Consider the following 24,916-nt stretch of genomic DNA (forward strand, 5'->3'; position numbering starts at 1 on the left):
TATCTCACAAGCCACCGAACAAACGCCGAAAGAATATATTTTTCCAACAAGAAATAAAAATAATATATTTATGTGAAGTAAACTCGCACTTCAACTATCATTCCACACTTACACTTCCACCCCTACTCACACTCCCATCACCACTCTCACTACCATTCCCACTACTAATATCAATCCCACTACCATTCTCATTCCCCAGCCCAATCATTATTCCTCATTTTCATACGGGCATAAGACATAAATTTTTCAAATTTTTAATTTTTCCTGTCCAACTCCGCCTCCCACTCGAATATAATCTCTACTTCTATTCTCATTTTACAAATCCGCCTCGAATTAGGAAATATAGCATACCTGGATTTCTCCTAAAAGGAGGTGCCCTGGAATTGTTCACTTCTTTAAAAATTGACATTGTCTAGTGACGAAATCAAGCTACACTGGAAATATCATTGTTAATCTGTTCCACAATAAACCCGTGTTATGACGAATTTGAATTTGATCTTGCCTGGAGTGCGTGGCTCCGCCAACTATTCCGAAACTATCTACAGCCAGTGATCACGTTAAGTTTCTCTGCAAAAGTTATCAATATGTATTAAAAAAAAGTAAAAAACAAATATAAGGCGATCGAAATATAGTTCTGAAATAGAGCGAATTCCCGTAGTTAGAATATCCCTTAGTTATACCGAAGTCAACCTGACATTCTTTCTAATCGGTCCCGAAATGATCTCAAAATGATTCCGAATAACATACCGAAGGGATCCTTTAAGAATGCTATTGGAATGCAAAGAAGCATTGGAAAAACTTCGCTTAGGCCGGACCATACATCATTACTGGGTTGCCGGTCATAAAGGCTAGAAGGTAACGAGAAGACAGATGAGTTGGCAAAGAAGGGTGCAACACTCGCTGAGTCGACGATAGATGTCCCAATCCGATTGGGAAAAATTAAAAGGAGACAGGAGTGTCATATGATCCACCAAGCAGGTAAGGCTTGGACAAAAGCGCGGGGCTGCAAAATGTCTAAGATCATGTGCAAAGCCTACAATATTAGACTCACAAACGGGCTCATATTCGTGAAGGGAGAAGACTTAAGGCTCACGATGGGCATACTGACTGGGCACTGCCTTCTATAAGTTAGGCCTCGTCAGTAACACCAAGTGTGGGAAGTGTGAGCTGCAGAAAGAAACGGATGAGCACCTTCTGTGTTCATGTCCTGCGCTCGCCAGGTCAAGGCTCCAGCTATTCGGGGCGGCAGAGTAGCCAGATCTTCGGTTTGGTCGTCAAACGGATTCTGGTAACACTACGGATACATTCAGTCTATGTGAGATGTTTATTGACCTGTCAGTTCAACCTAACCTATCCTTTAAGAGTCCAGACGGGTTTCACTATACCAGTCTCGAAATTATCGTACAATTGTCCCGAAATGTTAACAAAACTAGTTCGGAAGGGATGCTGAAATCGTTTTGAAGGATTCCCTCAATGAAATATCGCTTTCAGTTCCAGTCTTTTTACTTATTATTTGTTTTTATTGTCGAAAATAATTTTCAAGCGTACACATTTTACATAATACAACCAAATTAGTATACATCATTACATTCGTACATAACTTGTATATGAAATAATTTAATATTTTTACACTCTAAAACTAAAGCATCGAAAAGCTTATGCAGTATATATCTAATTAAGCACATTAATAAATATCATAAACTACAAAATGAGGTATTGGCATTTTGGCGAGTAGCTACTTGCTTATTTTTATTGTTCTATGGCACTTAGTACTTTTTTTTATAAGTCACTTAACTTCTATTAAGTTTTTAGAAAATATCCTCATCATCATCTTCATCATCCTCATCATATTCGTGTACTTGTTCATCCGTTTCGCTAAGTACACCAATGCTCGAACCAAAAGTATCCAAGCTGCGTCCTGTATGTCCTGTACCAAGAGAGCCGTATGAACGATAATAATTTAAACTTAATGCTGAGTCTGTACACATATTGATGGCTTGTGTGGACGAAGCTATGATATCATACGCAGGAAACATGGGCAGCTTAATGATACGTTGTTGATTTTTTGCAGGTGTTTTCGAATCTGACGATTGACCAACACTGTCTAGAGTCTGTTGGCTGCTGAGTGTGGCGAAACTGAATGAAGGCGGTACTGAAATTGAATAATGAGTAAAAAAGAAGTTCATTCAATTTGAAGCTTTGCTAATAAGTAAAACTGTAATGCTTGATTTTCATTATGTCAAATTTGATCATATACTTGGCCATATCAATGAATTTGTTTGCCGTCCGTTTCGACTTGAATTGACCAATTACCAAAACCAAAAATTGCCCAAGTTTGATATTCAAATATCATTTGTTAACATGTTGTCAACATATTTTGAGAAACTGACTAATTTGTTTGTTGATTTCCAACAGGGTGGATAAATTATGTATATTGGAAGGATTTTCCGTCATTTCTTGTAAAATTGCGTTTCGAGACAACCCGGTTTCGGCGTTGTACCATCAACAAGATAAACTAAAACAACAGATTAGAACGAAAATTTACACTGATGATGATTGCACAACGCCGAAACCGTTTTGTCTCGAAACCGTTTTGTCTCGAAACCAAATTTGACTAGGGACGACGGAAAATCGTTCCAATATACATCATCATGGAAACCCCATCCTTCTGCAGTTTTATGTATGGTGAGAAGTTGGAATCATCGAGCCACTTAAAGCTTGATTGCCCAGCTTTTACCAGAACAAGGCGAAGGTATTTCGGTCGTAACTTTGTTGGATCTCCGGAGGATTTATACAAGTTTAAGATCGGTCAACGGTCGATCGGCAACGACTCTCTTCTTCTTGTTGCAGCGACTCTCTAAGTTATTATAGCTTACGTCACCGCTATGCTATTTTATGTGCTATAACATCGGAACTTCTTGCTGTCCAAGTGAGCTTCCCCTACCAAGGCAGCAACCAAGTACCCTATCCTTGGCAATTTATTTTCGTTTGCCAACAGGCGCCCCATCGATGTCTAATGCCGTTTTGAACCACGAAATATAATGGAATGGGTTTGCGAAGTAAATGAATACAAAATTTAAGCGTGGGTTTTGATCGGCTTTTATTCAGTAATGTGATATAATGAAACCGCTTTTGATCCCAAATGACCGACCGGTCAGCTTGAAGCAGTTTTTGATGTGATTCATTTTGAGCCTATGAAGACCAAGCATCGGAAGTACCATACAATAAAGGTGTTAATTGACATACGTATACATGTCCATAAAACGAAGATATTTACGTATGAAAATAAAAGTTTTATAAGCAAAGCAACCAATTACACGCATACACATCCGTACCATCAGAAAAGATGGGTACCGATGCGAAAACGTAACATTTTTTTTAATTTCATACTTGGTATAAATGATTGTTACATACATACTAACACACAAGTGAAGCTAATAGTAGCGTGTTAATAACCATCGTTTTTCGAGCGAAACAAAAATCTAGAAAAATAACTCTTTCATTTTCCGAGAGAAAAAAGTATAAATAACTGTTATTTTCCGAACAAAATGAATGAACTCAAAGAATTATGATTAAAAGCGATTTTACAATAAGTAAAACTTATAACTGTTATAATCCTTGAACTAAACATATAAAATGTATATCTACTCACAACAACTATCATAAGAAGGTGGCTCATCATCCTCATTATTATTGGATATATCTTGAGCACGCATTCTTCGTACGCTAGCACCACCCTCAGCTACTACTTCGATAATATCGTCATCATCTTCACCCTCACCATCCTCTTCGGTACGATTAATTTCTGCCTGTACACTCCATTGCTCACCTGCTACATCACCATCTTCCTCATCAACAGTTGACATTGCCTCTAGTGTACTTGTCCTTCGTGGTTGAGTTGTGGTCACCATTTGGACGCCACATTGTTGCAGCGGTATGGTACCGATAACGACAGGCATCGACAAATCTGTATCATAATGAAAGCAACCAGTTTTCAATTTTACTTGTAGCGTATAATGTATGAAAACTATATAATTCGGATTTAGCGTAGATCGTGGCGTATCTGACGGAACGCTTACTGTACCCTGATACATTCGCTTCGTTAGACGAAGTGTACGCTCTGTAATAATACTTTTCGCTAAGGTTTTTGTATAGAAATTTCGTTTATATGGTTGGCGGGATAGGAATATGAAATGTTGTTTGAGCGATGCTTCAACGCTGGCTATGTCATAATGTGGCGATTGATTGTCCACTTCCAGAAAGAAGGGGATCTGTTGTCGTGGTACGAAACCGTTGTAAGGTAGTAAGAGAGTATACATTATAGGTCCTGAAGTGCAGGGCCAGTTGCAAAGATATTTTATGTTTTCATCGCGTATGGGTAACTGGTGGTAAAGAGAAGGAAAATAACAGTAATAGTAAGATTACATAATAAAACATAGGATAACATAACATAAAACAAATCATTACTTTTTAGTGCATAACTTAGCATAGTACTAACATACCATAGCACGATATAACACAACATAACAGAACAAAGACAAAACATAACATAGCATAACGTGAAGTGAAGTAAAGAGTAAGAAGATACCTAATATGGCATAGTAAATGCATAACTTAGCATAGTACTAACATACCATAGCACGATAAAACACAACATAACAGAACAAAGACAAAACATAACATAGCATAACGTGAAGTGAAGTAAACAGTAAGAAGATACTTAATATGGCATAGTAAAAGCATAACTTAGCATAGTACTAACATACCATAGCACGATAAAACACAACATAACAGAACAAAGACAAAACATAACATAGCATAACGTAAAGTGAAGTAAACAGTAAGAAGATACCTAATATGGCATAGTAAAAGCATAACTTAGCATAGTACTAACATACCATAGCACGATATAACACAACATAACAGAACAAAGACATAACATTGCATGACGTAAACATTAATAAGATACCTAATATGGCATAGTAAAAGCATTTACCGTAATATGACAACGTTAAATATGACATACAGTACTTAACACAACATAACGTAACGATGGTGCAATATAACATTAATATATTATAAAAGAACAAACTGCATTAAGCAATATATCATAGAATAACAAAACAGAAACCACATAAAAAATCGAAATATATCATGACATAAAACACAAATCAAAACATAAAATTATGCAATAAAACTTAGAGTTATTTAAACTCAATCGATACTTTATATTAATTGTCAATAAATAAAATAAAATAAAATAAAATAAAATAAAATAAGATAAAGTAAAGTAAAATAAAATAAACTAAAATATAATAAAATAAAATAAAATAAAATAAAATAAAATAAAAAATATATATAAAATGAGATACAATTTTTAAATTAAATAAAATTAAATTAATTTAAAATAAATTAAATAAAGTAATATACAACATAATAAAATAAAATAAAACGAGCCGGACTCGTGCGCATCTTGCGCAACCAATATAAAAGTCTCTTATAAAATATCAACAGAAATCAGCTGTCGGACGTAGCAACTGTCGGTAATGCAGTGCTAATATTCCCAATAGGGACATAGTACATAGTATTTCTTTGTGTGCTAACAATCGCTTATTTTTAACAAATTATTTTAATAAAATATAGCTAAACAAAAGCACTACGACCCAAATTTCCCAAAGCTCGCTAATAGCCCGAATCTTCATCTTTACAACCAAAACTTTATTTATAGATTTGGATTCCAAATAAGAGCGAAAAGGGGACCCGTACATAAAAACAGCAATTAGAAATAATATATATGATAAATAAAATGAAATAAAATAAAATAAAACAAAATAAAATAAAGTAAAATAAAATAAAACAAAATATTAAATAAATTAGAATAATATAAAATATAATACAATAAATTAAAGTGAAATATAATATAAAATATTATAAAATATAAAATGAAAAACAAATTTAATTAAATAAAGTGATATACAACCAAATAAAATAAAACAAAATTAAATGAAATTAAAGAAGATAAAAACAAAATAAAATATAATAAAATAAAAATACTCACACCATATTCAGGATTATGATTTAAATTCAAAGTCTGCACTACTGTAATCGGTTTGCGAAAGATCTCATCGAATGTCCATGGCTTGGCGAGTGTCAAAGAAATATTATAAGCAATGAATCCATATGGACCCTTACATGAGGACGGACAACCAGTCGGTATACGTAATCTTAATACATAAATATGTGTGCCAGCACGAAATTCCGTACTATCAAATACATTGGTGCGTGTATATAAGTATTGTTGATGACCACAATAGTTCGCCGAATCACTTTTGCCGCTGAGTGACCACTGTACACGTGCCTCACCTTCCAGAGTAACAAAGACAGCTGAAAATAAATATATAAAGTAAAGCAAAGCAAACAAGTAAGGAAGGTTAAGTTCGGGTGTAACCGAACATTACATACTCAGTTGAGAGCTATGGTGACAACATAAGGGAAAATAACCATGTAGGAAAATGAACCGAGGGTAACCCTGGAATGTGTTTGTATGACATGTGTATCAATTGAAAGGCATTAAAGAGGTGGACGCCATTTAGGGATATCGCCATAAAGGTGGACCAGGGGTGACTCTAGAATGTGTTTGTACGATATGGGTATCAAATGAAAGGTGTTAATGAGTATTTTATAAGGGCGTGGGGCTTAGTTCTATAGGTGGACGCCTTTTCGAGATATCGCCATAAAGGTGGACCAGGGGTGACTCTAGAATGTGTTTGTAAGATATGGGTATCAAACTAAAGGTATTAATGAGGGTTTTAAAAGGGAGTGGTGGTAGTTGTATAGGTGAAGACGTTTCCCAGATATCGAACAAAATGTGGACCAGGGTGACCCAGAACATTATCTGTTGGATACCGCTAATTTATTTATATATGTAATACCACGAACAGTATTCCTGCCAAGATATCAAGGGTTTTTTATTTCGCCCTGCAGATCTTATTCATTTTCTTCTACTTAATATGGTAGGTGTCACACACATTTTACAAAGTTTTTTTATAAAGTTATATTTTGCGTCAATAAACCAATCCAATTACCGTGTTTCATCCCTTTTTTCGTATTTGGTATAGAATTATGGCATTTTTTGAATTTTTCGTAATTTTCGATATCGAAAATGTGGGCGTGGTCATAGTCGGACTTCGGCCATTTTTTATACCAATTCCAAGAGAGTTCGGATAAGTACGTGAACTGAGTTTAGTAAAGATATATCGTGTTTTGCTGAAGGTATTGTGTTATCGGCCGAGCGGAAGGACAGACGATCGACTGTGTATAAAAACTGGGGGTGGCTTCAACCGATTTCGCACATTTTCACAGAAAACAGTTATCATTATAGAATCTATGCCTCTACCAAATTTCAAAAGGATTGGTAAATTTTTGTTCGACTTATGGCATTAAAAGTATTCTAGGCAAATTAAATGAAAAAGGGCGGAGCCACGCCCATTTTGAAATTTTCTTTAATTTTTGTATTTTGTTACACCATATCATTATGGGAGTTGAATTTTGACATAATTTACTTATATACTGTAAAGATATTCAATTTTTTGTTAAAATTTGACTTAAAAAAATTGTTTTTTTAGTGGGCGTGTTCGTCATCCGATTTTGCAAATTTTTATTTAGCACACATATAGTAATAGTAGTAACGTTGCTGCCAAATTTCATGATGATATCTTCAACGACTGCCAAATTACATCTTGCAAAATTTTTAAATTACCTTCTGCCCCGCCCACTGTCCAAAATTTTACTAATTTTCTAATATGCGTCATAAGTTCAACTCACCTACCAAGTTTCATCGCTTTATCCGTCTTTGGTAATGAATTATCGCACTTTTTCGGTTTTTCGAAATTTTCGATATCGAAAAAGTGGAGGTGGTTATAGTCCAATATCGTTAATTTTAAATAATGATCTGAGATGAGTGCTCAGGAACCTACATATCAAATTTCGTCAAGATACCTCAAAATTTACTCAAGTTATCGTGTTAACGGACGGACGCACAGTGTTTCGTGTAGAACAAGCTAGCTGGACAAAATTATTTTATGAGATTTTCCGTTTCATATGCTGTCATTTTTTTCAGCCATATGTTCTTTTTTTTTGTTTCCAAAATTTTACTTCATATAATAAGAAGTCCGTTCTTTTCGAATGAAACTTTATTAATGATCTCCAAATTTCTGCAATGCTTATAACTAAGTTCACAAAAATGAGCTTAAAACTAATAATAGTAACTGTAATATGTAATGTTGTTGTTAATTGCGAATAAAGAGAAAGAGATTTATTTATTGGAAGTTGTTTACGGAAATATAGCTAATAAGTGAGCGGATATGGAAAGCGAAGGAAAGGTGTAAGAGGAAATGGTATAAGTAAGAAGAGCATGACAGTTATTAGTAGAGGGTGTGTCAGTATGTGACTAATGATAATTATTGGTAGAGGATGTGTCGGTATGTGACTCCTCCGCCCCTAAGACATTTGCGTCCTCGTAAATAAGAAGCACATCTCTGAACCTTAATTATACGAATTGAAATAATCTCTTATAATGACGCTAATGCTTATACTACTCCTGAAATTTGTAACGTCTTTTTAGTTGTGTCTTATAATATCTAGGCTTTCGATTATTTGAGTTATCAGTAACATAATTACCATTTTTATTATATTCAGTTAGTTTTTTATACTTAGGCTTATTTTTAGCAATTTGTCTACTGCAAACAATATTATCTACGAGCTCCTTTGGTTCCTGATCTCTAGTTTTATTTAACTTTTGAATTCTTTCGGCTTTTTCTTTTTCATATAGCTTACTCAGTTCATCAATATATTCTTTACTGAAATTTTTTATTATAAAATCTATGGGTCTTTTCCTTGTTGTCGAGTGAATAGTATTATTATAAGATATGAAAATTTTAAAAAGCTTTTCGTCTAAATCTAGATCTTTGTTTTGAATATCGGCTTCCATTAATCGTAAATGTTCATTCAAAGTTCCGTGAAGTCGCTCTACATCAGAATTTCCAGTTTTTAGGTATGCTGTTGTCGTATGTGTTTGAACGTTCTGTTCTTTTAAAAACAAACGAACCGCATTGTGTAAAATACACCTTTCGTTGTCAAACACAATTTTGTTCATTTTACCTAAAAATTGGATTCGTTGCTTCAAAGCGGCTAAAATTGCTATCCAATTTCTGTCATTAATTCTATGAAAGGTAGCATATTTTGAAAATTTATCGATAGTTGTGAGGTACATGGTATTCCTATACGGAAACCAAATGTCTATATGTACAATGTCGTTAAAATGAGTGGGCGTCAGTTTCTTTAAAGTATTAAAAGCGTTCAAAAAGTCAATATTTTGGAAGTCTAAAATCGCATTTTTCTTCAACAGGCGAACCATAGGGTAAGCTACTTTTGCGTAGTCCCGTATAAATTTGCGGTAATATCCTGTCATTCCAAGGAATTGTTTTATTTCTTTAACATTCCTTGGGGGTTTCATATTTTCTATGCATTTTACTTTTGACGGATCTGGTTTTATACCTTCTTTTGAAATAATATGCCCTAAGAATTTTGTGGTTAAATCAGCGAATTGGCATTTACTGAATTGAATTTTTAAATCGGCTGAACGCAATGTATCGAAAATTTTTTTAATAGAAAGAATATGCTCATCAAAGCTTGTAGAAAAAATTAGTATGTCATCTAAGTAGACAACACAAATTTTGTTTATATGGTCCCTTAAAACATAATTGATTAATCGCTGAAAAGTTGCTGGTGCCGTTTTCAGCCCAAAAGGCATTCTCGTGAACTCATAATGACCGTCTGTTGTTGAGAATGCTGTCTTGGCTCTATCATTAGGGTGTACCTCAATCTGGTGAAATCCCTTCGACAAATCGATACTGCTAAAATAGCTACATTTTCCTAATTTGTCAAATAAGTCCTGCATATTTGGAATTGGGAACTTATCATCAATTGTCTGATCGTTCAATTTCCGGTAATCAATAACTACGCGCCATTGAGGTTTTCCGCTTGCGTCTGCCTTTTTGGGTACAACCCACAAAGGGGAATTATATGGACTATTACTGGGAACGATAATTTTTTGGGCTAGCATTTCCTTAATCTGCCGGTCTACCTCCGCGCGATGTACTACGGGATATCTATAGAGTCTGGTATATATAGGGGTATCAGTTTTAGTGAGTATTCTGTGCTGAATTTCGGTGGTAAAAGGTAGGTTTTCTCCTTCTTTATAGAAAATATCCTGGTAGTTATTCAAAACTGTCGTCAAAATTTCTCTATCCTTACAATTTAAATGTTTGGGAAACCTTTCAACTGGATTTATTTCTAGTTCCTCCTCGTAACTAAATATCTGCAAGTCTTCATTTTTTGTGTAATCTTCTAGTGAAATTTCTTCATCTTCATTAAAATATATAGGTATTGTTGCATTTTCTGTTATTATTTTCCTACCTTTATAATCGATTATCACATTTAGATTAAATAAAATGTTATTCCCTATAATACCGTCAAAATAAAAGTGAAAAGGGTATTCTACAAAATGTACAAAGTAGGGATTTTTATTAAACTTTTTAAAAAGCGGTATTCTAAATTCAATTGTTGTGAATATTTTTCTTCCTAAAACATGCAATGAAAATACTGTGGGTTTTATTTCATATTTGGGGTTGCATATTTTGGGATTAATTACGCTAAATTCTGCTCCCGTATCTATTATAAATCTAAGTGGTTTTATACGTGTTTGTACAACTATATAAGGTAATTTTCTGGGGCTAGTTGAAAATCCTGATTATTTTCATTAACACCCAATTCCATTGGTTCGACTGTTGCCTGCCCAGGATCTCCATTAAATTGCGTTTTAATAGTATTCGGAATAAAAGAACTTTCACGATATGGATTTTGTGATCGATTTGTTTGACCACTGCTATTAGAATATAACCTCGACTGTACTGAAGCATTTGGATGCAAGCCATTCCTACTATGCTGTCCTAATTGTTGTTGAAAACGGGCATCATTATGATTATTGTAATAATGACCTCTGCTAACATTGTTGTTGAATTGTAAGTCGTTTTTGTTACTCATATTATTTTGTACGTTACTGTTATTTGTATTGTACAACTCGCTCGAAAATCTGTTTGTTCTATTTTGTTGTTTGTATCTACTATTATTATTATTAAAAAAGCTATGCCGATCATTATATTTTAAGTACCCATTACATTTTATAATATCGTAAGCACTTTTCAAATCTTTGGGATTTCGACTAACTATAATACTTTTGACTGGCTCTGGTAAGCCGTGCTTGAAAGAGTTCAAAGCAATTCGCCCATTACTTTCATAATTAATACCAGCAATCTTAGTATTACTGAGTTGCAAGGCATTATTTAAACGACATAATAATGTATTAAGTTGATTATAAAAATGTTCTATTGTTGATTCGCATCGGCAAGACCTAATTTTATCAATAATTTCATCAACAGAGTTTTTCTCTCCGTGATTATCTACTAGAACTTTCCTGACTAGCTCCCAAGTATGAGGATTGCCATTAATTAACAATGACCGTCTAGCGTTACCAACGATTTTATCTTTTATATTTCCTATAAGTAAAACTTGTAAATCATCCGGAAAAGATTCTAAAGTTGGTATCATCAAATCTATTCGCTCTACAAACCCTAGCAAGGCGTTTTCATTCCCATCATACGGTGGAACACTATTAAGATTAGTTGAAATAAGCTTAAATTTAGCACTAACATCAAAATTATCCATTTTTAATTTTGTCTTGTTTCGCTAAACTGAATGTTAATACTTAAAAGTGTTTTTTTTTTTTTGTTTTTTTTTTTTTGTTTTTTTTTTTTTTTTGTTTTTTTTTTTATATGTAGAGTAAAGTAGGCAAATATGGACCACCAATCTTTTCTTGGTAAACAATTCACCAAATACATGAGATAATACAATGAAAATAATTTTATTGACTTTAAAAAACAATTTATTTTTATTTTTTATTGCAATAGCATAAATCCAAACTCAAAAAATATAAAAAAAATGTAAAAAGTTAAAAATACCCAGAAAGGCGAAAAAAAAAAAATTAGGGGGTAATATGGACCAGGTAGTTCATATTAGCTGCAGTGTTTACTGTGTACACATGTCGCATATAAATAGATCTTGTTCACAACCAGCACATTCTTCATGGCTCCAATTGTTGCAAGAGACGCATTGAACCCATATCTCACCAGATCGATCTTCCGAATAAAAAGTAGAGCAATATAGGCATTTCGCATCCTCTTTCTCAGTGGCGTTTGCAAATTCTAAAAATTCGTCAGATTCGTCCCGGACGCTATAACTATCATCCAAATCCGAAGAGGATGATGAATTTGTCTTCTTCCTTTTTCCTGAAAAGAAATAAGAAGAAGACGATATTATAAATACTAAATCAAAACCTTTACTTTAATAACTTTACCTGGGCATTTTTCTCTTGCGGAGTTCATTGTTTTCATAACTGATTTGGAAGTGCTGGATTCTTGAATAAAAATAGAGAACGAATGTTTTACAAATTTAATCAAAATTTTTGCTTAAGCAGTCTTACCTGCAAACTTTTCTTTTGCAAAAAGGTGCTGGGCTTATTAGAATGACTATCTTGACGTTTTTTGGTTTCTCTTAGAGGTTTGCTTTCAGCTGCTTTTTCCAACGAAATTTGTAGTGATTTCTTATACGGAGAAGACGTTAATAACGTCGACTTTCCTGCTGGTCTGCCACGATTAGAACGCTTCGTTTTTTTTTATAGGAACCGGAGATATTTCCATCGGTGTTATTACCCGAGACGTGGTTTCTGATTCTACTGTGCTTTCGTCATTCAGTATTTCTTCGGGTGCATCGCAAGCGCTTTCACAAATTCGAAGAGGAGAATGTGGTTCTTCCTCATCGGCAGCTAAAAACTCATCATCACGAAATATATGCCTGTTCAGGGGAAATATACCGGTGGTGCGAAATCCATTGATTGCGATTTCCCCACTCTGAATTCGCATATACGCCTTTCCATATAGGTCTGCCATATCGAAGTGCGTCAAAGCTCTGCAATTCGAACGCATCCAAACACGTATTTCTTCCGAAAGATATCTTTTAAGAGGCCCCATGAAAGTTTTATCTAGAGGCTGTATTTTGTGGCTTGAGTGAGGAGGGATGGATACGATAGATACGTGGTTTTCTTTAGCCAAATCAAGAATCTCAATATTTCTTGTATGACCATCTAAGACGAGCAATATTGGTGAAGCAGCTGATGGTTTGACATGTGTTATGAAGTGCTTAAATCATATTGTAAAAATATATGTTTGCACCCAGCCGGACGGATAACATTCGTATATTGATCCTGGCGGCGCTCCTTTTAATAACAAGTCTGAGCGCTTCTTGCGTGGAAATATAAATAGTGGGGGAACAAATATTCCACTTGTACTCATACAAACAATAGTTGTGATCGTAGATCCCCTCTCTGCAGATGTTAGGCTTCCAATCTGCCTTTTACCCTTCCTTGACAATACTTGGGGTAATTTTGATGGGACGACGCTTATGCCTGTTTCATCAACGTTAAAAATATTGTTGGCTGAATAAATAAAATTATCCATTTCCTTTTCAAGAATATCAAAAAAGGTATTCACATTATCTTTTGTGAAGCCTCGTGCTCTTGCCAAAGAAGTTCCCGTTGGAGAGCGGAACGCTAAATTTGGGTTCCTCTTTAAAAAACCGCGCAGCCAATTTTTACCCGCAAGCTGATTTTCTTTTGAAAATGGGTGCATAATATTATTTTTTTCAGCCAGTTGATAGGCTAAGTACTTAACATCCATTCTGCTTAGTCCAAATAATTTCGATTCCATCGTCAGAACGTAATCCACCAGCATCTTTTCAAAATGTTCTGGAAAAACTGGCTTACGCCTTAGTTTTGTATTTACGACTTCTTCGATTTCGGAATCTTCCTTTAACACTAGCCTTATTAAAGTTGACTTAGGAACATTGTGCAATTTAGCTGCTTTTAAATAACCACAGGTATTAGATCGTACCACTGTAATCGCTTTTTTCATGTCCTCGGTGTTCCAGTTTTTACGCTTTCTAGGAGCCATATCCTACATTAATAAAATTTTAATGAACTCAAGGATAATAGAGCGAAAAGAGCAAGAATTTTTTCTGCGGGTTATATGGATCACTAGTCCATATTAGCCCCTATAGTGGTAGTCCATATTACCCACAACACGTGCTGTCGAAATAACTGGGTTTAATTCGAACGCTAACGATGTTTAATAAACTATAGCCATTTAAAGTTAGCAAAACATATTTATTAAACGCATGTTATTCGTCCATTTGTTCGTTGCACAATAAATTTTAAATAAAAACGCAAATTTCACTTACTGACATATACTTATCAGCAAACACTATTTCACAAAAAATACTTTTACTCGAATACCCGCACTTGCTGAACGACAAATTCAAACTGAGGAAACTAGCGCGAATAGACAAAGAAATTAAACGAAAATAACGGAGGATGTGACGTCTGAATTTCAAGATAACTGGGTGGACCATATTACCCGCGTGGTCCATATTACCCCCCTTTACTCTATATATACATTGATTTATGCAGATTCTGTTGTTGTATATACGTATGTTGTCGCTCGTACTAGTGACTGAGCTTTTTGGTGCATTGAGTTGGAAACAAAGTTGTCGCTGCTGCTCTCAATACTCACTTTACTTTAACGTTTGTTTACTTGCGTTGGAACGGAAGTTCTTGATGTTGCTCTTAAAGCTCGCTTCACTCTCTCACTGGATCGCTTATTCTTAACGGAAGTTGCTGCTCTAAGTACTCACTACACTTTCTTCCTGAATTGCTTCTGTTGGAACGGAAGTTGTTGTTGTGTCTATCAGTTTTTACTGTGCTTATATGTAAATTTGATTGTGTAGAAACGGAAGCTGTTTCTCTTGGTAATTTTTTTCTCATTCGTAGGCGTTTTGGTTTCAAATGTCTTTGAAATGACCCTTAACTGATTTATTATTTTCTCAATCGTTTCTGCTTCAATTTTTCTGTTTACAGTTTTTTTTCACGTTTACGGTTTTTTTCTCTTCACATGTACAGTTTTATGCATATGTACATATATAGGCAGTCTAATTTTTTAAAAAAAATACACTTTTCAAAAAATGTCTAGGTATAAGCCAATATCTTAAATATTTATATTAACGAATTCACATGTCTTTGGAACTTTTCCAAACTTTCTTATTACAGTTTTTATTCGTTTGATTTTAGGTACGTATGTACGTATTAATAAACGATTTTTTTTTTTTTTTGGTTTTTTTTTTTCGCAATTTTAACTTTTTATGAAACAAGTTTCTGCTTCTTTTTCTTTATTTCAAAAACACTCCGTATTTTGAGACGTGTTAACTGCTTTTAGTAAAAATTTTAACTTTTTTACGTAGTGGGATTTTGCGTATTTAGTTCGCGTGCGACTGCGCCAATAAGAAGTCCGTTCTTTTCGAATGAAACTTTATTAATGATCTCCAAATTTCTGCAATGCTTATAACTAAGTTCACAAAAATGAGCTTAAAACTAATAATAGTAACTGTAATATGTAATGTTGTTGTTAATTGCGAATAAAGAGAAAGAGATTTATTTATTGGAAGTTGTTTACGGAAATATAGCTAATAAGTGAGCGGATATGGAAAGCGAAGGAAAGGTGTAAGAGGAAATGGTATAAGTAAGAAGAGCATGACAGTTATTAGTAGAGGGTGTGTCAGTATGTGACTAATGATAATTATTGGTAGAGGATGTGTCGGTATGTGACTATATGCATACATTTGCTCATTTCATATACAGTAACTCATGTGAATAAGTGACATAGATCCAAAAAAATTTAAAGGACTTAAGAATATTACTTTATTGTACTTAAATTGAATGGACTACAAATCTCAATACTCTAAAAAATTCTAAAAATTCGGGAAAAAAAAATTTAAATTTTTTATGAAAATTCGTCGAATTCTTCAAACATTTTTTAAATATAATTTAGTTTTTGTTATAGATCGTGACAAATTTTCTTATGGGAAATTAGTTAAAATAAATTTGCGAAAGCGAAAATTGTAAGAATTGTCCAAAAAGGGGTGTCTACTTAGTTATGTGAGTGACTGTAAATATGTCCATACATGTTTTGTATTTATTTGGGTATTTATCCTGGCACTAAAATTTTTACAAAATTATTTTATAGTACCAGTCAGGAATGTAAAAGTGAATTACAATAATAATAATAACAATGTAAATAATTAAATTAATTATGTGAAAATTACTTATTACAAAAACTTAAAAGCAAAGTATCATAAAGAGTAGAAAAGACAATAGATTTAAATTAAATAAAACCTGATCCAAAAAAAGTTATAGGGTAGGTTATCTTTTATAATTATGTTATTATTCGCTATCATCACTTTCATTCGATGAGTCACTTGTGGAATAGTCATGAGCATCAGCAACAATACTGTGAAAGCTTGAAACAACTGGGGTATTTATTGACTCCTCAACATTATCGGGGGACAGTAAATTTAAGACTTCTGAAGTCAGACTTTTAAATTTTTTCTTAGGTATCTCCCTAAAACTGTAAACTAAAGGATCCGATGTTATAAGCAACATATTCATAAGATCTCTATTCGTGGCTTCACGCGACTGCTTTTGTGTGTTATCATCCCTGAATCGTCTCAAATCTTTGTTACGGGCTTCCTGTGCTTCCTCAGAAAGTTGACCAATAGGTATACGGACATACGCGTTGATACTTCTGCCGCATAAAGTAACTCACCAGGACTTCTTGATTGCAAGAGGTCATCCACTCGACGCCGTTTGGTTTTTCTCTGCAGCTAACAAAGTCCTTCTTTCGTCTTCCGGGGCCGGGGTTACCTGAAAAAGTGGTTGGTTGGTCTGATGGCAACTTTGAATCCACCGTTATTGTAAATGTGAAGTCTGGACCCGAAAGCCACTCTGAGTTTTTATTCAAAAATCGCTCCTTATGTCTTCCAGAAGTGTTCCACTTTTGATCCAGCTTCGACGAATATGCCGATATTTGTAAGCTTAAACTTTTTATCTAATACTCGGCTGCTTCGCTTAAATCGTACTTAAGTACAACAAAACTCAATAATTCTTTATATCTGGTTTCCTTCGAATGTTGAACCCAAATGTCAAAAAACTCCGTTCTTGGTACGGTTATAACTAAACTGCTTTGTGTTGTTGAATTTCCGACAGGGTGAATAGTTGATGATTGTTGTGCTGACATCTTAAGTTTCGTTGATCGTTCTGATTTGTTATCAGTTGTGCAGTATTTATATTACATTGATGTATTGGCGTAGATACCAACAAATGAGGTTGTTTTGTGTAGCGTTCCTGTGTGGTTATACCTGCATTAGGATTGCTTTGTATGTACCTGTTTTTATGCCTTGGTGACTGGTGCGGTAGGTTGTGGCAGGTTGAAGTCAGTGATCTTCGCCTTTTTGCTTTTGGTGTGCTCTTGTTAATCTTGCTCGTTTATTTTTGTGTATTTTATGGCTTCGTGTTTCTTCCCTGTACCTGGGAATTGGTTTTGCCGTTTGTAGATCAGCTTTAAAGGTTCAAATATCTCGTCGGAGCTGGTACGTACACGTACATACATCCTATTTTATAAGTAGAGATAACTAAATCTACAAAAAAAAAATTTAAAATAGATGTGCAAAGAATTCGCAATGGTTTTTTCTTTCGACTATTAGAGAATACTTGCGACTATAACATATGTAAAATTTAGCCCGGATGTCCGCGGATGTATGTAACTTTTTTGTCCCTAAATTTAAAAATATAGAGAAAAAATATATTTTCTTCTTAATAACGGAATGTTAAATATATTGAAAATACTCTAATTGCGAAAGAATTACTATTAAAAAATTTTGCTTACCTTCGAGCTTAGAATCCATCAAAAAAATTATATAAAAGTGTTCACTTAAAAGAAATATGAAGCAAGAATTTTGCAAATTAATCAATGCATTTTACGACCACTCCTGCCTTCTTACTTCAATTACTCAGTATATATGAGCAAAAATATCAAAAGAAAGCAAAAACCCCGTTATTTTGTTTTTTTTTTTTTTCTTTCATTTCTCATTACACTTTTCTTGGAATAAGAACTTTGTATTTGTCCAGCTAGCTTGTTCTACACGAAACACTGTGGGCGGACGGACGGACGGACGGGCATGGCTTAATCAAATTTTTGTTCGATCCTGATGATTTTGATATATGGAAGTCTATATCTATCTCGATTCCTTTATACCTGTACAACCAACCGTTATCCAATCAAAGTTAATATACTCTGTGAGCTCTGCTCAACTGAGTATAAAAATCTTTCAAAATGTTGAACTTTCTGTAACCTGACGAACAAAACCCAGCCCGAGCCCTTCCCAAGCCATATAATTTCCTGCAAATGTGAATCCGTATGATTACATAGGCCGCAAAATATAAAACCCAAAAATGAGACCTTACTTTTCTAATAGTTTGTGGTACGCTGGAAAAAGAAAACATCTGCTTATAAATACCCAAATGTCAGTAAGAAGCTCACCTAATCCTGGATCCAAATAAGGTGCAACCTGCGCCATTACGTGACGCGTAGTAACCTTACACTACATTTGCATCTGCCTGCCGATAATTTAACTAAAATGTAAATGTGATTTCTGATAAGCTTGAAGAGGTTCGGAGGTCTAAACTTCGGGACCAAATTTTAAGTCTTTAAGAATAAAAGAGACCCATATGGTACTATGTTACCATTAACGTGGCTCCTTGAGCGTAAACCAGGAAGGCCAGGGCACCTAGGAAGATTTTAAGGTTTTCTATTTTTTTGTGGTTTTCAGGCATGGGTGGTAGACTTTCCAAAATCTCCTAAACAAAATGATAGGCCTATTGCATACATATGTGCAAGAAGGTCGTACACTCCAATCATATTATTGGAGAACATATAAGGAAGACAAGATATTCATAAGGACCAGAAACTATGAAAGTACCTCAAACTCTATTTTTTGATATCGTTTATGAACAGGTGCTCCTGTTTATATCTTTTACTTTATTGGCGTAAAATGCTTCCTTGCCATGTTGTTGTTGTTGTATTTACTAGAAAAACACTCCCCGAAGGTTTTGGGGAGTATTAAGGTTCTTGATGGTCCTCTGCCGGATATAGATCCGATACGTTCCGGTAACAAGCACCGTTAGGGTACTAGCCCGACGATCTCGAGGACGATTAATATGACCACATTAAAACTTTTCTTGGGTCATATATTATAAAGTGAGCACATTTGTTTATTGCTATCAGGAAACCTTCCATGCAATTGTTGTATATATTCCAGAAAAGTTTAAGTTGATGTCCGTTGAAATCACTGCACTGTCGCATCAATAACTCAAATATTCAGTGAAACAAAATGTTCTTTATTTACAAAACTACTTTGGTAGTAGTACTTCACAATTAAACTACTCGCATACTTCACTCATTGCGTGTTTTAATCAAACTAATTGCCTATTTTTCAGTTTGCGCTGCTTTTATACTCTCAGTTGCCGCATTAGGCTATTTCTCCCAGGTTCTAAACTTTTCACGAACAGCCTTATCAAATAGTTGCTTAGTTATTTCTCGTTTCTATTTTTCATATTGGATTTGTATATATACATGTATATCTGAATAATATACCACTTTATTGGTAGATCTGCCAACTTTTTAGCCCATTTTCACTTCCTACCACTTCTACCATCAAAGCCCAAAAAACTACCAACATTTGCCTTTGTAAGGAAATTACAAACGATTCAATTTCGAAGACGAAAAATTACACCCTTTGGAATATTTTGATGCAAAAAATATTCAATCTAATCAAATGACAAAGATTGTTCCCTTACTTCAAGTTTTCCATTTCACAAGATTTCCATGGAAATTCTTAACAACGAAAGGCGATCATTAATGTTATATGATAAGGAAAAAATAGAAAATATATTTTCCGATGATATTATTAAAGGATGGCTAAAATTGGGAACTGATTAGCATTTCTAATCAAATATTAATAAAAGAGTATTGTATCGGACGGACTTTATTTCAACTTCCAACTGAATTAATAAAATTTTATAAAAAATTTTTATTTGTAGAAAGTGATTTTGTTCTTTGTATATAATAACACCCATATGGCACTAGATTTTTCTTTTTTTTCTGAAAATTTTTATTTCTGAAAATTTGGTTTTTATTTAGAAAATTTGTGCAAATTCAATACAAGAAATAAATTTGTTGATGAAAAAAATGCAGTAGTCATCTACTCATCAGTTTTTATACTTACTTGAGCAGCGCTCACAGAGTATATTAACTTTGATTGGATAACGGTTGGTTGTAAAGGTATAAAGGAATCGAGATAGATATAGACTTCCATATATCAAAATCATCAGTTTCGAAGAAAAATTTGATTGAGCCATGTCCGTCCGTCCGTCCGTCCGTTAACACGATAACTTGAGTAAATTTTGAGGTATCTTGATGAAATTTGGAATGTAGGTTCCCGGGCACTCATCTCAAACCGCTATTTAAAATGAACGATATCGGACTATAACCACGCCCACCTTTTCGATATCGAAAATTTCGAAAAACCGAAAAAGTGTGATAATTCATTACCAAAGACGGATAAAGCGATGAAACTTGGTGAGTGAGTTGAGCTTATGACACAGAATAGAAAATTTTGTAAAATATTGGACAACGGGTGTGGCACCGGTCACTTTTAAAAGAAAGTAATTTAAAAGTTTTGCAAGCTGTAATTAGGCAGTCGTTGAAGATATCATGATGAAATTTGGCAGAAACGTTACTCATGATTACTATATGTATGCTTAATAAAAATTAGCAAAATCGGAGAATGACCACGCCCACTAAAAACCAATTTTTTAAAGTCAAATTTTAATGCCATAAGTCGAAATTTGGTAGGGCCCTAGAGTCTAGGACGGTAAGTTTTGAAAAAGTGAAAAAGGGCGAAATCGGTTGAAGTCACGCCCAGTTTTTATACACAGTCGACCGTCTGTCCTTTCGCTCGCCCGTTAATACGATAAATAAATAAATGTAAGGCGCGATAACCTCCGAAGAGATCTAAGGCCGAGCTTCTCTTCCAATTTGCGTCGTGCTCCTCTTGATTTTCCCTACAAATTGGCCGGACGGGACCTACATGTTTTATGCCGACTCCGAACGGCATCTGCAAGGCAGAAGAGTTTTCACTGAGAGCTTTCAATAGCAGAAATACACCCGGAGCGCTTGCCAAACACTGCCGAGGGGCGACCCCGCTTAGAAAAATTTTCTTCTAATTGAAAAACCTTATTTCTAAAATTTTGATGTTGCTTTGCCCGGGAGTTGAACCCAGGGCATACGGTGTGATAGGCGGAGCACGCTAACATCACACCACGGTGGCCGCGATAACTTGAGCAAAAATCGATATATCTTTACTTAACTCAGTTGGCGTACTTATCTGAACTCAATTTGTATTAGTATAAAAAATGGCCGAAATCCGACTGTGACCACGCCCACTTTTTCGATATCGAAAATTACGATAAATGAAAAAAATGCCATAATTCTATACCAAATACGAAAAAAGGGATGAAACATGGTAATTGGATTGGTTTAGTGATGTAGAATATAGCTTTAAACAAAAACTTTGTAAAATGGGTGTGACACCTACCATATTAAGTAGAAGAAAATGAAAAAGTTCTGCAGGGCGAAATCAAAAGCCCTTGGAATCTTGGCAGGAATACTGTTCGTGGTATTACATATATAAATAAATTAGCGGTACCCGACAGATGATGTTCAGGGTCACCCAGGTCCACATTTTGATCGATACACCTTTCATTTTATACCCATATCGTACAAACGAATTCTAGAGTCACCCCTGGTCCACCTTTATGGCGATATCTCGAAAAGGCGTCCACCTATAGAACTAAGACCCATTCCCTTTAAAAATACTCGTTAACAACTTGCATTTGATACCCATATCGTACAAACACATTTTAGAGTCACCCCTGGTCCACCTTTATGGCGATATCCCGAAACAGCGTCCACCTATAGAACTAAGGCCCACTCCCTTTTAAATAATCATTAACACCTTTCATTTGATACCCACATCGTACAAACGCATTCCAGAGTCACCCATGGTCCACCATTATGGCGATATCTCGAAATCGCCTTCACATATACAACTAAGGCCTCTTTTAAAATACTCATTAACACCATTCATTTCATACCCATATCGTACAAACACATTCTAGAGTCACCCCTGGTCCACCTTTATGGCGATATCCCGAAATGGCGTCCACCTATAGAACTATGGCTCACTCCCTTTTAAAATAATCTTTAATACCTTCCATTTGATACCCATGTCAAACAAACACATTCGAGAGTTACCCTAGGTTCATTTTCCTACATGGTGATTTTCCCTTATTTTGTCTCTCAGCTGTGTATGTAATGTTCGGTTACACCCGAACTTAGCATTCCTTACTTCTTTTGTTTTGTTTTCATGTTTTTTTTAAGTGTTATTTCCGTGAAGTGTGCTTTATTTGTTTTACAATAAAATATGAATTGTTTTGTACAAATATAAAGTGTAGCTATTGTTTTCATGGAAAAAAAATATACCAACTTCTACCACTATTTTAATTTTTCGTCTACCAACATTCTCTTTTTAAAGGTCCGTGCACTGTCTGTTGCATTCTGAGTATATGTGACGCGGTCTATGAAAAGGCGGCTTATAACTAAAAAAAAAAAACAGCAGCTGTTAACAACTGTTTCTCGCAATTTATTTTTTTGAGTCATAAGCCACCTTTTCATAGACCGGGTCACATATATGTATATGTATATGCTTGAGTAATATGCGCTTTTTATTGCTGTGTACATGTATGGCTGTTTTCTTTTCATCTGCTTCCCTTACTGTTGTTGTTGTCTAGCATTTATTACTATCATGTGATTAGAAGGTTAACCCTTGTTAAATGAGGGAGTAATGACGAAATAACTCTTTCCTTAATAGTTGTACATTTCCTCCTCTATAATGGTGCGACACTATCAATTTTGAAAAATGATTAATAGGGCGCAATTATGCACCCACAAACCAAATATGCTTATAGTAGGTAGGTCTTTCTCTTTTTATTCTGGAATATTATTATTATTGGGCCTGGAAGCACTGCGACCTTTGTGCAGATCTATTGTGCATGACTTTTCAGCCTAATATTGTTTGTGGTGGCTTTTGATGTATCGTAGTACTTAGATATAGGCTTTTTACTCCATATCACATAGGTATTCAAAGTCACCCAACCTTGGTGAGAGAGTCTCTGCCTTGCCAGAGTGACGAATTCGCATAGAATGTGAACCGGCGTTTCATCCTCCAGCTCACAGAAATGACAAATTTGAGTATCGGAGAGATTTAGTATAGTACCCAATGAGAGTTCTTTGGTCCTCCCTGCTTAGATTAATGAGTATGGCTGATTCTTTCGCTGCCGGAAGTATAAACAGTTTGGCCTGTCTCTGCCCTGGACAGTAAATTCAGTGACGTCTGAATTGTTTTGTATCGCATTTACTCATGGTTTCACATTCGGCATACATTGGAATCATCATTGACAAATTCATAATTCGGCAATTTATCAAACGTTAACGTAATTGGGTATCTCACACATCAATGAACAAACTATTATATCATATATAGACATAAAACTTGCCAACACTTTAATACGTAGGTGGCTTCATTCGATTTTTTTTATTCCTTTTTATTTTAGTTTTTTAATTAAATTTACCATTAACTCGTTTCATTTTCTCAGTTTTCAATACAATACGCCCATGTATATATTCGCCACTGTTGTAGACCGCATCCATGCGATCCAATTGAAAGGAGCACACGGTTGGCATTGTCACAAACTTATTAAGTTTTTTTTTCAAAACCAAAATTTTTAAAAATTTTTTTAATCTAAATATCTATTGCCCTTGGTCAGCGTATTTCCATAATTTTTACATCACACCACTGTCGTGTGTACACAATTTCCGCCTCATTATCCCTGTTGAGTAACGTCTTATATGCTGCACCACAAATACGCGACTAAAGCACTGCTTGTATGAAAAACAGCATCCTAGCCAAGAACACGCTTATTCATAAACTCATACATTCATAATTGAAGTGTTTCGCTTACTTTAGTACGCATTGTGTATGGTTGTTTACAATCTCTATTATGGCTACTAGCGAATCAATAAGTTGGCGCCAGAATGCTTTTGAATTTGTGTGGATACAAAAAACAAAGAATCACGAAATACAGTCAATATCATTTTAAAGCAACTACGTTTACATACGTGTAAGACCAAAAAAAAAAAAAAAAATAACAACAATCAAATATTTAACACCACAGCATCACTTTGTCATCGCCTTACAGTTAGGTGGTTTCCCTTTCAAGGAATGCTGCAGGCTGCATATTGCTAAGTAGACTTTCTATTATAATAGGGTCGTAATGTGCGTTAGATGGCTTGTCGGGCGACAGTGTTTTTTATAACGTAGACTTATTTGGTCTGACAATTTTAATGCGTTCAATGCCATTCCCGCTGGCTGCTATTCATCAATTTATAACTAGCGAGAATGGTCGTTGCTCTAATTACAACCACATACCACAATTGGCGTTGTTGTAAGTTTATTTCTACTAATACATTAAATATACACACACATAGTATATATGTATAGTAATATTTCAAAATGAGAGATCTTTGTTCCCTTCCTGTTTTTACTGCTAAAATATTCAAATATTTTATCACGCTTCTTCTATAAATGACATAATCCTGTGGCCTACTTTTAGGCACTTAACAATTAAGTTTATACGTGATAGAGACGTTACGGATTTCGACTTCGTTGTGAAGCTTGT

The 24,916-nt window shown here is 34.7% G+C and overlaps 2 protein-coding genes across 2 annotated transcripts; both read right to left on the reverse strand.

Moving 5' to 3' along the window:
* Positions 1 to 1,663: 1,663 nt before the first annotated feature.
* LOC137250192 (arrestin domain-containing protein 3) lies at positions 1,664 to 24,087 on the reverse strand. The gene is made up of 4 exons (XM_067782593.1): positions 23,810 to 24,087; positions 6,059 to 6,384; positions 3,653 to 4,382; positions 1,664 to 2,152 (listed from the first exon to the last, which is right to left on the reverse strand). The coding sequence occupies exons 1-4, from the start codon at positions 23,919 to 23,921 to the stop codon at positions 1,809 to 1,811; spliced, it is 1,512 nt and encodes a 503-aa protein (XP_067638694.1). The 5' UTR covers positions 23,922 to 24,087; the 3' UTR covers positions 1,664 to 1,808.
* Positions 10,771 to 11,854, reverse strand: LOC137238580 (probable ATP-dependent RNA helicase ddx42). The gene has a single exon (XM_067763758.1). The coding sequence runs from the start codon at positions 11,782 to 11,784 to the stop codon at positions 10,771 to 10,773; it is 1,014 nt and encodes a 337-aa protein (XP_067619859.1). The 5' UTR covers positions 11,785 to 11,854.
* Positions 24,088 to 24,916: the final 829 nt, after the last annotated feature.

Source organism: Eurosta solidaginis, chromosome 1, assembly GCF_040869045.1.
Source record: "Eurosta solidaginis isolate ZX-2024a chromosome 1, ASM4086904v1, whole genome shotgun sequence".
Lineage (NCBI taxonomy): Eukaryota > Metazoa > Arthropoda > Insecta > Diptera > Tephritidae > Eurosta > Eurosta solidaginis.

Excerpts from the sequence above, each read along its gene's own strand:
- LOC137250192 (XM_067782593.1), bottom strand. The coding sequence starts at position 23,921 with ATGCCAACCGTGTGCTCCTTTCAATTGGATCGCATGGATGCGGTCTAC. Across the intron at positions 6,385-23,809 it reads GAAAATGAAACGAGTTAATG|CTGTCTTTGTTACTCTGGAA; the intron begins GTAAATTTAATT and ends ATTTATTTTCAG. Across the intron at positions 4,383-6,058 it reads ATCATAATCCTGAATATGGT|TTACCCATACGCGATGAAAA; the intron begins GTGAGTATTTTT and ends CTTTACCACCAG.
- LOC137238580 (XM_067763758.1), bottom strand. The coding sequence starts at position 11,784 with ATGGATAATTTTGATGTTAGTGCTAAATTTAAGCTTATTTCAACTAAT.